The sequence below is a fragment of the Spinacia oleracea genome, chromosome 4, assembly GCF_020520425.1.
Source record: "Spinacia oleracea cultivar Varoflay chromosome 4, BTI_SOV_V1, whole genome shotgun sequence".
NCBI classification, from domain to species: Eukaryota; Viridiplantae; Streptophyta; class Magnoliopsida; order Caryophyllales; family Amaranthaceae; genus Spinacia; species Spinacia oleracea.
Window position 1 is genome coordinate 88602454 of NC_079490.1, and position 14279 is coordinate 88616732.

The window sequence follows — 14279 nt, forward strand, 5'->3', positions numbered from 1 at the left end:
TTCACCTATATAAAGGTGGTTAACCATTGTTAAGGGAAGATTGAATTAATTGGAATGAGTTCTTGATTGATAGCTTTGTGATCCCTTACTTAATTCCAAGATAAAAACTATACTTGTTGATTATATGATTTATGTGATTGACGAGTCATAACAAGGTATTAATTGGTAAATCATGTTAAGTGAAATTGAATAGCAATAGCTTTAGATTGTGCACGTCTGAAGTGACGGACAATCAGGAGTTGGAGTTCTTGGTGGTAGCCCATGGCTTTTTCTGGGACCGGATTGATCACCGCGCTCTATTTTATTTAAAAGGTTCCTCGATATCGCATGTCATTGAGGTTACGGAGTCGCGCCCGTACCTCGTCTTCCTTAGTGAAGGCTTATAGTTAGACAACTCTATCCATTGACTATTTCAATTAAAATAATGTTAATATTATAAAAGTCTAGCCTAGCCTAGTCTAGTCCAGTCAAATGTGGTCTTCAAGTTAATATGTTTTGGTTGTCCTTACTTATGTTTTATTAGTATCATGTTAGGTATATTTATTCATTGATTTAGCATGTAGTACTCAGCTTTGGTGATTACGTGCTTTGTTTGTGTGTGTTGATCATGGATATGCCTTATTGATCCTGTGATGACCCATTTTGGTGAGCAATCTCTAAGGATCAATAACCATTGTCCATCTACAGGTTTGAAGATGATGCATCATCGGGTTCAGGATTGGAGAGCTTGTAGTTTAGTTTTGATTTGTTAAAGTAACTTTGGTTTTTTTAAATTGGACTTTAAACTTGTTGAATCAGTTGCGTTGACTTTGTTTTCGTTGGTTGGTTTTGGGAATTGATTCCTTAGTTAACTATTTATAAATTTAAAGTTAGTTTATGTTTTCCGCTGCAAAATTCTAAATAAGCCGTTACGTTATCACAAGGGCGATAATATTTTGATAATTCTCTATAGTTATATTTATTAAAAATGTTATTCTACAAAAGGAAGAATTGTTGGGGTGTTACATCTCACCCAAAGTTTCTAAACCCCATACCTTGGAAGTTTGAGGTATGGGTTTAAAACTCTTAAAATTTCCAACCAAACACAAGTGGATTTAGACTTATCTCATATCTCATACCTAGAATCGGCGAACCAAACACCCTCTTAGTTAGTTAAGCGTAATTAATTGGGATAATCGGTCAAAGTTTGTTGAGTATTGATATGTTAGGCTAATCTTTGGCATGTTTTTATTATTGTTTTTTACCACCTAAACATATCGGAAAAAAAAATTTAGAACAAAAAAAACTAAAACTTGTATTTTACCACCTAAAATAATAATAATTAAAACTTGCTTTTTAGCACCTGAAAAAAATTGAAAAATAGATGAAAATGTTTATGTGGGGGGGACAATAACGGTAATATTTCTGATATGTTCTCTTCTTCTACGATTGCATGTATTTAACTCTCTTCTCTTCTTTCACTTTCTTATTTTTCATGAATTCACATAATTTTTCACCATCATTAATTTATAAAATTGACAATATTTAATGGAATTAAAGAGAGAAGGGTGAAAGAGTTGAAGAAAATCACAAAGGGAGTGTTAAAAATTGGATGGAAATTGAATTATGTAGCCACACACAAAAGTTTCATCTATTTTTTCATTTTTAGGTGATAAAAACAAATTTTTGATTTTTCAGTGGTAAAAGATAATTTATCCAAGATATAAATCTATCTTCTTTTCATATTCTTTTATTAAATGCAAAAATTATCAAAATGACATAATTTTGATAGTGGTGTACGTAGAGGATGGAGCACTACGGTCCACCATCTAAATTCCTTATTTCCCCCTCGTTTTGAATTGTACCACCTACACTCCTACAGTCTACAGAGTACGAAGTAGCAGTAATTCCTTATTTCGCCAAAGAAATGCTCAAATTTGGGCGCAACCATAATCTCCAAGCTCTCTACTTTATCCATTGCTTTTGTCGTCCTTTACTGTATTCAACATTACCATCTTCTTCATCAGATTCTCACCCGTCATTGCAGATTATATTGGCCGATTATCTAGGGTTCCCCAACAAAATACCCCTTTCTTCCACCAAACTATCTCTATTCCTTCAATCACAAGAGGCGAAGAAGGTCAGTAATTCGGATTTTGCTAAAAATGTCGATTCAATTGTCAAATTCTTCAAACAAATTGGATTTCAACAATCCCAGATTAGAAAGGTTATATCTTATGATCCTCGTCTTCTATGTACCAATGTTGACAAAACCCTAAATCCCAAAATCAAGCTTCTTAAGGACCTGGGATTTTCTGATTCTGATTTAGTTCATGCTATATTAGCCAATCCTATAATGTTAAACCGACGTTTAGGTCCTGCCATTGATGCTTTAAGGGAGGTTGTGGGTACTGATCAAAATGTTATTAAAATCATGAGGCGATCGAAGTGGCTTTCTTTTACTGCTTTTGCTAAGCATTTGTTTCCCAATGTTATATTGTTGCAAAATTATGGCATTTCTAGTGACAAAATCACCAACTACATTCTTCAACAACCATCACTTTTCCTTAGGAAGACGGATTTGTTTCGGGATATGTTGATTAGGGTCGAAGAGAAGTTCAGGATTCCTCGAAATTCTGCCATGTTTTTGCCCGCAATCCAATTGACTTCTTTTAAGGAGGAGACATTTGAGGGTAAATGTGATGTGTATAAGAGTTTTGGATGGACTCAATCTGACATCATGACATTAACCAGGAAAAATCCTAATTGCTTGAGATATTCTGAAGCAGGGATCAAGAAGAAGTTGGATTTCCTTATGAAAGAAGTTGGTTATGAGCCTTCTTACTTGGTATCGAATTATTCGCTGTTAACATATAGCCTTGATAACAGAATAGTGCCTAGGTATAGAATGTTGCTTTTTCTCAAGGAGAAAAGTTTGATGACTAGGGATTACAATTTTGGAAATGTTGCTCGGATGACAGAGTCTATGTTCTTGATGAAATTTGTTGAACCTTTTAAGGATATTGTACCTCATATCCATCAAGTTTATCGTCATCTTATTCCACCAACTCAAGGAAAAGCTGCATCTCTTTGTTAACTTGAACTGCCTTTTGCTTTTGGATGTTGGGGTAAGTGTACATATTCAACTTGATTTTTTTAATTTTTTTTTTGTTTTTCACTAGAATAATCATCCATCTTCTTTCCTTATGTGCTGTTTTGTAATACTTTATCGCCTATGAGTGATGCATCTCTATAATTAGTTTTAACTGGCTACTACAGAGTTTTAGTTTGATCAGCTTGTTGCTTGAATTTACAGTCTTTACTCACAACATTACACAAACGGCTAACTTACTTTCTTTAGCTGATGAAACTATTAAAATGCACCCTGGAAATGGAAGTATTGTTGTCGGCTTTAAAGGAAATCAAAACAATATACTCGTGAGAACTTCAAACTATCATGAAGGGACTTTTCTTCTCATATGATCCTGTCATTCTATATAAGCCCCTTTACTTAAAAAACAGATACTAAGATTAATAAAGTACACATCCCTACAGGAAGTTGAAACATCCTTGAATATAGAGAAGCGACAGTAATGCAAAACAAAGAATAAGTTAGCGGAAGGGAAGCCACTTAAAATCTTAAATATTAATCACTTAAAACATCAACTCAGACTAATGTGATCCTTTTTGGTCGAAGGGCATCTTTGACGGTTGAAATTTCTTCTCATATGTGAGAAACTATTTCATTGCCCTTTAGATTACTGTTGTGCAACCAAGTTATCCTATTTTTGGTTAAATGCCTTCAGAAATTTAAAATGTCCAACGCTCCTGAATCGGTTGGGGATGAGAAACTGAAATCAATGAGGGGAGTACTAAGTTGTAACTTGTAAGTAACATTATATAGAAAACCTTGACATCACAATAACTATTGATTCTTCTTTTCTCATGATAATGTCACGGCTCCAAAACTTCTCAAGCAACCTATTTTGTCCCTAGGCAAGTTTTCTTAAGAGAGTTTAGCTGCATTCATCTTTTCTACAAAGAAATGCTTCTCAAAAGGTGAGTGAACTATAGAGTAACCGAGTGACTAGTGGAAATAATGGTTTTGTCAAAATTTTAAGTCCTTGTTCATGTCAGTCTTGAGCAGTTTATAATTTAATCACCGCTTTCTTTGATACAATATACTACTCCCTCCGGGTTCTTTTTAAAATGCATCACTTTTACAGGCACACAATTTTAGGAGGCCCGTGCAAAATCATTATTATGTGGTGCAAGTGGGCAAGTAGATAATTTATTTATTCTAGTAAAATAACAATGGAGACCATGATAAAGATAACATGTGAGAGATGATAGTTTTTCTAATTATTTAAGTGGGGATCATGAGAGAGAGAGAAACAATAAAATATTTTGAGTGGGGATTCTTGATAGAGAGAGAAACAATGAAATATGGTAGAAAGTTATCAAATACAAAGTGCTGCATTTAAAGAAGACGGAGGGAATATCCAATTGTAACTATCTCTAGCCAAGGCAGTTCCTGATTCTATATGTTGTAACGGATGCAAGAAAAATTAATGAAGAACAACAATTAAGAACACATTAACTTTTACATGGTTCAATGCCTTAGCTACGTCCACATGAAGATGAGAATTTTTTTTATTGATCTTAAGGGATAGCAGATACAGAATTAGTCTAGGTTAATGACCTAGGGAGTTTGTTTAGTACTCCCAACAGAAATGAAATAGGCCCGAAAAACAAGCCCAACCAAATAACTGCAGGCTACGTAACAAAATACAGTGAGACACTGTGCCGAGTCGTTCGTAAGGCCTAAGGGACATACCAGATTCGATTAAATATGTTGGAGTCGTAGCTTTGTATGTTGAAATGTTATTGAAGTTGGAGTATTACTCGTCAATCATGTCAGGTCCAAATAATTGAATGAACATGAGGTTTTGACTCATTTTATGTCTTTGTGTATGTGTGTGTTTGAATTCGCGTGCTTGCTTGCATATTCCAATAAACAGTAGCAAAAGAAAGAAACCATAGTTCAAAATTAGTACAAACAGGCATAGGCGTACTTAAATTCCAACTGGCATATTCCTAACATCTTGAGCACACTAAAGAAAGTTGTTGAAGCCAGTTAAGCTAAGTTGTGGTCCACTTTTTTACCATGTCTCCTGGTGTAGATGAAGGTCACCTGACAAGTTCCTTGAAGCAGTTTTGATGTCAGCCAAGACAGCAGCAAACTCATGGCTGAGGTTGTCTTCAACTCCTTGTAGCATCAACTTGAAAGCCAAAGCTGATCCTCCTGTGACTGCCAACTCCGATTTAGCTTTAAGTTTGATAGAGATACCCAAAGCAACATACAAAGTTAAAATTGGAAGGCAATTGGTGCAATTCCTGAGAAGATCCAAATGAGTTTCATTCCTTAAGGTACTTGTCATACAGATTGGTTTAAATTTATGGATTTTTTTTTGAAAGGCATCAACCACAGGAAGATAGAATTGCAACCATTTGGCTATCTATCCTAGCGTAGGATTTCTAACTTTGAAATACATCTTGAGAATCAATTTACAAGTATTTGGCTACCTATCCAGCTATCTAGTGTTGATTACTTGGTATATCAGTTCAATATTTTTTTTTTTGGGTGGGAATGAGCCATAAGGGCAATATAAATTACAAATGGGGACAGGGGATTCGAACTTGAGACCTATTGTACACAGGCCCTCAGTCTTAACCAATAGGCCAAGACATCATTGGTTGGTATATCAGTTCATCAGTTGTACATAAATGAGCTCAGGATTTTGTGCAGTTGAAGAAGTTGGTTTTAGTGCGGACAGAGGGTACTAGAGTATCACTAGAAATTTGAAATTTATCCCTTATGGTTATGCTTACAAGTCATTGGCGCTATATATCAAATTATGAAACCTCAATCATAAACATATTGCCATGATCCATTTGCTAGTCTCGGCTGCTATCACCAAGTTTAGCTTTTGTATTTTCATTAAATATGTGGTTTGTGATGTTAAAATATGTTGCATACTGTATATCGTTACTTATGCTCACTGTTATGAAAATCGAACCCCGTATTATGCCTGCATTAAAACATCTGACTGTAAAACATTACTCATACATGAGTCAACATGGCTGGAACGTAAAGCCTTAGGCGGATCAACAAAGATTACAATAAACCAGAAAATACTGCTTGCTTTTATAGAATATACATATTCACATAAAGTGTGTTCACTCTTACAGTAGATTGAACTTCTGGTTGTGGCTGCGTAGCCTATGTCTAAAAAGAAAATATTGTTTGTTTAACGAAATGCATACATAGTTCTGCAATGACAGCGGGCTTAAATGAGACTTTACTTTTTAGTATTCGTAAACATTAGCCCATCTACACTGGAACTAGTCACCATATTAACGTTACGTAGCTATCAAGAGTTATGTTGCTGGTAATGAGAATCGAGACATTGGACAAGTATATGGGGAATTGCCGAATTGGGGATGGCATTGACAGTGTATCAACTCTAATCCTAAATTAAAATACCAGTACGGTTGTGAATAAGTTTGGTCAAATCTCATTCGTCGAATAAGTTTGGTCAAATCTCATTCGTCGAGGGAAGTAAATCAGCTTCAGCAAAGACTCCATAAACAAGCCTAGATCGAACAAATCTAATATATATATATAAAGGGGAGTTATTTCAAGAGATTTTGGAGTGCCGCATAGGATTGTACAGTCACAATTTTATTCTATATTAAATACTTCGTAAAAGATAAAAACGAATGGGGATAAAACAATATGGTTGGATAACTTATCACAAATATCTTTTTACAGACTACTTTACAAAATTTATCTAATTAAATGATAAGTTATAGCTTGACAGAACCACTACAAATATCTCATTCTTATATATTATTGTGCAAAACTGCAAACAACGTATATGAAATTAAACCATATGGCGTAGTTTTTTTTCCCACCGGTCTCTCTATCGTCCCTACAATTCTATGTAAACAAGGTTTTTTTTTTTCTTATAATTATTTAAGTTGGTTGTATTCCCTGTTACATAGCATGTTGATTTCAATTATTTTATTTTATTTTATTGTGCACTCTATGTTAAATCCTGGCATTCTTGCCGGAAAGGCGGATAGAGATTCACGGAGGTTTCTTGGTCATGAGGAGGTGTTGAGATATCTAGCGTACTTTACTCATAATCCTGGTTTAAACAGAGCGGTGTTGGTTCTACCAGGTTGTAGTCTTGATAGGGAGTTCTGCGAGCGCTGTCCATATATGATAACTTGTGGCTCCATCCAATGGTAAAACCACTCACCTAGGGTAAGAAATAGGTGGCCATCATGAGAAAAAGTTTGTTGATGGCATTGTTTGTCCCTGATGGCGGGGATTAGTATTTACTTAAGTTGTGGAAACTAGATCAGTAAATTAATGTATGACAATCAAAAGCAATCCTGCTAAAATTACTACGCATCTACTAAATTCTATAGTAATCAAAGCATTCAAATAATTAATGTTTGATAGATATCTTTTTCTAGATTATACTCCGTATCTATTTATAGTTTCATTTGTTCTTGAGGTAGAGATATATTGTTGTATATATTGATTGATGGAATTACTATAGATTAAAAAAAAACAGGGTGTATTTGTTGGTTGTAGAAATAATCTTTATCCATATAAAGATATACGAGAACATAGTGGGTACTATATTGATAATGGGTATATAATTGATGGGTGTTAATTTAGGTGAAGATGAGAGTATGTCCGGCTTAAAAAGGTTAACTACAATCCTCAACAAATGTTTATATAGATACCATAGAGATGTGAAATAATTTAACTTAAAAGCAACAAGATAATATAAAACTATTTTGAAGTTAACATGATAAATAATTAACAGAAACTTTTGTGCAAGACCGTCTAACGGTTAGACCACTTTTTTGGTACTAATTAAACTAGTGTAAAACATAACTAAAAGTAATAAAATCATAACTAATTGAATAACAAAATAGTTAAGGTATAAAGATAAATAGTTAAATTTATGAGTCGAATAGTTATTATTTTTGAACAAACTTATTATTAACTAAAACTCATAAAATCTTAACTAATCAGTTTCATTGTTTAACTAATTGGTTTAGTGCTTAACTAATTAGTTCGGTTGCATAACTAATTGGTTTCGTTGCTTAACTAATTGAATTTCAGACTTAACTAATTGGTTTCAGTGGTTAACTAATTAGTTGTCCCAGTATATAAAAGTGGTCTAACCGTTAGACCGTCTTTCCTAAAAGTTTGTAAATAATTAATGAGAAGAAATATTCGATACGAAAGAAAACCGTTATACATAAACCCCATTATCTAATTTTTATAAGTTAGTATATGTTCTTCTATTTTAATAAAATACTAATTAAAGTTCTAGATTTTATTTCTTAAATTGTCAATCCATTTATGAAGAAATATTATGCATCTCAAATAAAATTAAGAATGACATGGAAGTTTAAAGCGAATAAAACGTTTAAAGGATAAACACAACCTTTTATGAAAATAAAGATAAATGAGTAAAAGAAAATAGAAATTAGTCATAGAAAATTAAGTAGATAATAACTGGCACAAAAAAATGTGTTACTCCACTCTAAACAATATTTTAAAATCATGGCAAATTAAAAAATAAAGAACAACGCACGGCCTTATGTTAAAATACGGATTTTAAGAAAAATGGAATATAGTACATGGAAAAATGGATAAAATACATGGATTTTTAATGCATTTTTAATTAATATAAAGAATTTAACCCGTGCATCGCACGGGCTTTAAATCTAGTATATGTATAAATTCGACTTGTTTAGGCTGTTCAACGGGTCGGGCCGGGCTAAATAAAATGGACCGGGTCTGGCCGGGCTGCACAAATATTTTAATGGGCCGGGCTGGGCCGTTTTAAAAAATCAAAAAAACAATGTGAACGTCAATTTGGTTCAATTAGTCTATAGGTAAACAATCTCGACTTCAATTTTCTAATTGATTCAAATAAACTCTTCTCATTTAAACAAAAATAATATTAAAAAAAAAATCTCATCAATCTCCAGTAACAAACTTCCATTGTACATTAATTCTCTTGGTACGGATCTCTCTTGTACTCCGGCCTCTGTATCTGATAACTTGTGATTCCCTATGGTAAGTAATAGGATGACAAATCTCTCCCAGTTTGCCCCTTTTCTTCAAACTTCAATCCTATGAAGGCCACAAGAGAAAACCTCTACGCAAAATATGTCTACAAAGCTTCGAGGAAGCCATGTTAGAAGACTGCGCCGCCTATGTTTTTGCCAGAGACAATGACGAGGTTAGTGGTGGATGTATCAGTGATCCTTGGATTGAAAAACCTGCACCATTGGATACGTTGGTGGGGATTGAATCTGAGTTTAGACATCACAGGGAGCTACGTCACCGTAACTCTGCGCCAGAGATGAGAAAGTGAGGGTGATAGGATTAATTTTTTTAAAACACATACCCGTTATAAAACATAACCCTATTTAAGCCCTTTTAAGTCCCAACTGAACCCTTTTAATAATCCATTAATAGTTAAGCTCTCTAAAAGCCCAGCCCTTTTATAAAATTAAAGGGCTGAATCCGGACTTTTATTGGGCCTCCAGCCCGTTAAACATGTCTACGCGTGGGTAACTTATTTTTAAACTCATCCTTGTTTGTTTTTAAACTCGTTCATGCACGGCTTAAACGAGCAAATTAAAAGTGCAGTTGAGCTCCGCTCGAAGTTCAAATCAAATAATAAATCTACCCTGTCGTTCCAAATTTATATTCTTGTATTCTAAATTGGGCGTTTTATAATTATTAGTTTTATTTCTTTACTAGATTTTAGCCCGTGCGATGCACGGATTCTATTAAATTGTTATGTATACCAATTTTATATACTTCATAGATTAAATTAGTTTTTGATTTTGCATTAAATTTCATTTTAGATTTTGAAAAAAAATAATTTATGAGAGTGTTTGTTTTTGGATGAAATTGTATATGCGTAATATTATTAATTTAATTAATTAAAATATCTACGTGGCGTTTGATTATTTATCTACGTGGCACTCGACTTTTTTAATTCAAAATTAATTTCGAAATCTTATTTTCATTGGCTGAAACCATTAGATTCCCTATATGGCGCTCTAATATTGGATAATGAATTTTATTTATTTTATTTTAGATTAGTGTTTGATTTTGAATGAATTTTATTTTAGATTTTTTTTTAATTATTTTAGTGTTTGATTTTAGATGGAGTTGTATATATTAGTAATTAATTAAAATATCTACGTGGCACCTAATTAATTATCTATATGGCAATCGGTTTTTTTAATTCAAAAATAAATTAGAAATCTTATTTTTCATTGGCCGAAACCATTAGTAATTTTAGGTGGCGCTCTAATATTTCAGCAAATATGCATTCTTTATATATATATATATATATATATATATATATATATATAGAGAGAGAAAAGGGATCACGTGAGAACACTTCTTAAGGTGAGAACACAATCTTATGTGAAAATAAATGTGAGCCTTCGGATATTTTCTAATCTAACGGCTGAAATCAATAGCTTAATAATGGCATTTTTGTAAATTCGATAAACTATTACTCGGCCAGCTTCTTCCTCTTTCACGCCTAATTGCTTCTCTCTCTAAAATCGGACAAGCTCTCATCTCTCTCCCTTTTCATTGTGTCGGTGTATCAAGCTCGAATTTCTCTTAAATTTCAGTCTAATTGCTGCGATTTAATCCACGTTCTCGAATATATTAATCTAATTTCCAGATTTGGTGTGGTTTTAAAGGTATGATTTCAATTTATGTTTAATTTTTCAACTTTTATTTTCGTGATTATGTGACTAATTTGTGATTTTTGGACCGATTTTGTTGCAAGTTATTGTACTTTTTAAACGATTATTTGTATTTTGATTTGGTTCTTAATTTGTATTTGTTTGTTTGTATTGATTTTGTTCTTAATTTTTTATTTTGGAACAATTTTGTTGGATTGGATCTCAACAATTGTTTTTTCGATTGATTTTATTTTGTTTGGTAGATGATTAAGCACCTGATTTCATTTTTTACTTTGTTTTGCAGCCTTACCCAAATCAAGGTGTGTTATTTTCTATCTCTCACTTTTTTCCATTACATTATGTTTTTTGCTATAACTTTCTTACTTAATTTGTTGAATTCTTTGCTTGATTTCTTGCTCGACTCATTTTGACTAGTAAATACTAATCCAATGAGTTTTTGCTTATTTATTTAATTAATAATTAATTCTTGTATGTGTAGGTTGAATTAGCTACAGCTTAATTACCAAAAAAAAAAATTGAATTAGCTTGTCTTTGATTTGTATTTGGAATCTAAATATTGTTGTTGTAAACTGGTCTTATTACTTACAAAGTATGAGGTTTAAGGTTCTTCTTCAATCCTTAATTTTCTTGGGGTCACCTTATTTCTTAATTGGGAAATGTATTTAAGCAATTTGGAATCTCTATATTTATTATGTACTCCTGAACGGTAATAAGGAAATGGACAACAAAAGTGATATATAAGAGCCCTTACTAGCAAGTGCATTGTCATATTATCTTAGGATAGTTGGGCTCATTGATTAACAGTTCCTTGTGCTAAGAGGGAAATAAGTTTTTGAACTATTTCCTGATATTTGGGCATTATCTTAGGATATTTAGTCAAATGAACTATAAGAGATTTGTTTAGATTCATAGTTTTTGCAAGTTTGAGTGCACAAGTCTTGCTTCTTTTATTGCTTGCTTCCATTGTTGCTTGCCTTGTTTCTGGGTCATTGTTTCAACTAGCCTTGTCTGTCTTCCCTCAAATTGGACTTCTAACGTCCATAATTATTATAGTATCAGGTTGTTTCTTGATAATTTGAAGTGTGTCCATGGCCAATTCGTTTTTGTAATCCCTAATTTCGGGTTTTAACATCCAAAAGTCTCCACATCGATCTCACAGGAATGAAACAACTGCACTGCGATCATCTTCCCTAAATACCAAGATTACAGTGGCTTTTCCCTTCTCAGGTCTTTTAGCCAATGCTACCTTGAATGAACGGTTTGATTCCATACTTCACAACTACCAATTGGAAATAGTCGTAGTAGTTTTCATTCAACTAACATACATGCATTCTTCTACTACAATAGATGCATAATCTAAGTGTTGGGGTGATTTTTGAAACTCTAAAATTTGATTATTGTGTATGCAAGAATGGAACACAACTGGTAAACCAAGGAAAAACATCTCAAAGGCTAGAGATATAGAAACATCTCAAACAATATCTTCCTATGAGTTGGCTTGTCGTACTTTCTACCCTTCAGCACAGTCATCCTATAAGCCTGAAAATGTAAAGAAAAAAGAGATGTTATATGACAAATGTAGACATGAAATTATGCCAAGCATACTGATAAGTTGTAGTTTCAGCTCTGAAGAATCGGGAAATACAATGTAGAGTAGTAAAGGTCGATGTTATAGTTTCTCCAATAGTTTCACTTTGTTTGGAGTTAGAAGAATATTAAGCGCGTCTGATTTTGTTGCTTAATTTGTTTTTTTGTTTTTTCTCAAGATTTTTAGGAGAATATGAGATAAGGAAACACAAAAACTAGGACCACTTTCACTCAAAGGCAAGTATCCTAGTTGATCTAGATGTGTAGCTGATGGGCTTGCTTCAGGCTTCTTGCTAAGCTAGATTGTTGAATCGTCCAATACTGATAAATGCTTATATAAATTACTTATTACTTTAGTAAAGTTTTTTCATTGGGATAGGAGGGTATAGAAGATGAATGGTTGGTAGGAATAACCTTAGGGGTATTAGAAGTAAAGAATAGGGCATATGGTGTTGGCCATTGGGATAAATGTACAGTTTGATAGCCTCAAATTATAGTTCCCATACCCCATCCCACTGTATGGGTCAGGATTAGGGTATGATAGCCTCTTCTTGACGCTGTCCTCGACCCCGGCACCTGTCCCAGGTCGGTCCCGCTCTGGTGTTGAAGGCCGATGTCTCGGTGCGCTTTGAGACCGGAGTCGCGCCTTAGCCGATTCAGTGGCAGCCATGTAATTAGGCTTTGACCCTCCACTGCTAGAGCCAGTAGTAGCAGTGGCAGCTACCTTGGGGTTGGGGTTGGTTTGGAGGTTTCCATTATAAAAGTAATTTGATCCCAAGTTTGGTGTTTGGGATACTTGACTGTTGTAGCTTCTATCTTCTTTAATGCACCGTGGGCTAGCGGACCGGACCTGGATAGGCCGTGCCCGGGATGGAGACAGAGTTGTGGATGGTTGATGTTGATGGTAATGATGTTGTGATTGGGATTGGTTGTGGTGAGCCCTACTGTGGAGGGGTGAGGATGGGTGTTGACTGTGGTGCTGAGCATGGTAATGGCTAGATGAAGTTGAAGTTACTGATCTTCTGAAGTTAGAAGGCAAGTAAGAATAAGGCTGTGAGGTGTCAATTTTAACGGTTTTGATTGAATCTCTATGATTAGCTGAAGCTCTAGCTCTAACTGCAGGGGAAGGGCTAAGCCTTCAAGGATTCTTTTCCACTGTTCTGAAATGATTTTATTTTCAATTTTCTTCTGTATAGAGCTATCTGTTCAGTTGGTTGACGCATATCTTGGAACTGTATTGTCAAAGATGTCTTAGATACTACTCTATGATAAATGTTGATACAATATATTTGATAAATAGACAAATTTCCTTTCCTTGTCAATATCTAGATCATATTTATTATTCATATCACTAAAGGAAAAATTCTCTCTTTCCAACTTCATGTCTCAAAACATCCTAGAACATCAAGATCATTTATTTATCTCTTCAGCAACAAGGTGTATCTACTAGACAAGCCTATAACTAATCCCAAGTATGAAAGGACTAATAAAAAGGTCTAAGGCTGCCATAAAAATTATGTAAGCATATTATTGTGATGATAATTGAGCAAGTATGCCTTTGAATAACTTTTCTTGAACTAAGTACATCTTAAATACTTGACTAATGGTTCTGTTTATTAATTATTGCAGGACCTGAAGAAGCCATTTAAACCACTGAAGGATCTACACATGGAGGAAGTCATTGCCGATATTATCAAGAAGCCATTTAAGCATATTTTTTTAAGTAATTTTATACAGGGTTTTTGCTTTTTGTTGCTAATTTTCTTTTGAGGACATTATTATACTGCTTGTAATAAATAATGTGGTACATGATATTTTATTTATCATTGTACTTTTGTCTAAGATTTAAATATATTTTTGTATATTTTTCGCGA

At 33.7% G+C, this 14279-nt stretch overlaps 1 protein-coding gene and 1 long non-coding RNA gene across 2 annotated transcripts; both read left to right on the forward strand.

Annotated features, from left to right (window-relative positions):
• Positions 1–1841: 1841 nt before the first annotated feature.
• LOC110789216 (uncharacterized) lies at positions 1842–5572 on the forward strand. Its single transcript, XM_021993862.2, has 2 exons — positions 1842–3107; positions 5163–5572. The coding sequence occupies exon 1, from the start codon at positions 1907–1909 to the stop codon at positions 3074–3076; it is 1170 nt and encodes a 389-aa protein (XP_021849554.1). The 5' UTR covers positions 1842–1906; the 3' UTR covers positions 3077–3107; positions 5163–5572.
• A 4569-nt stretch (positions 5573–10141) lies between these two features.
• LOC110789217 (uncharacterized) lies at positions 10142–14279 on the forward strand. Its single transcript, XR_002533553.2, has 3 exons — positions 10142–10812; positions 11102–11117; positions 14035–14279. It is a non-coding gene; the product is annotated as an uncharacterized lncRNA (long non-coding RNA).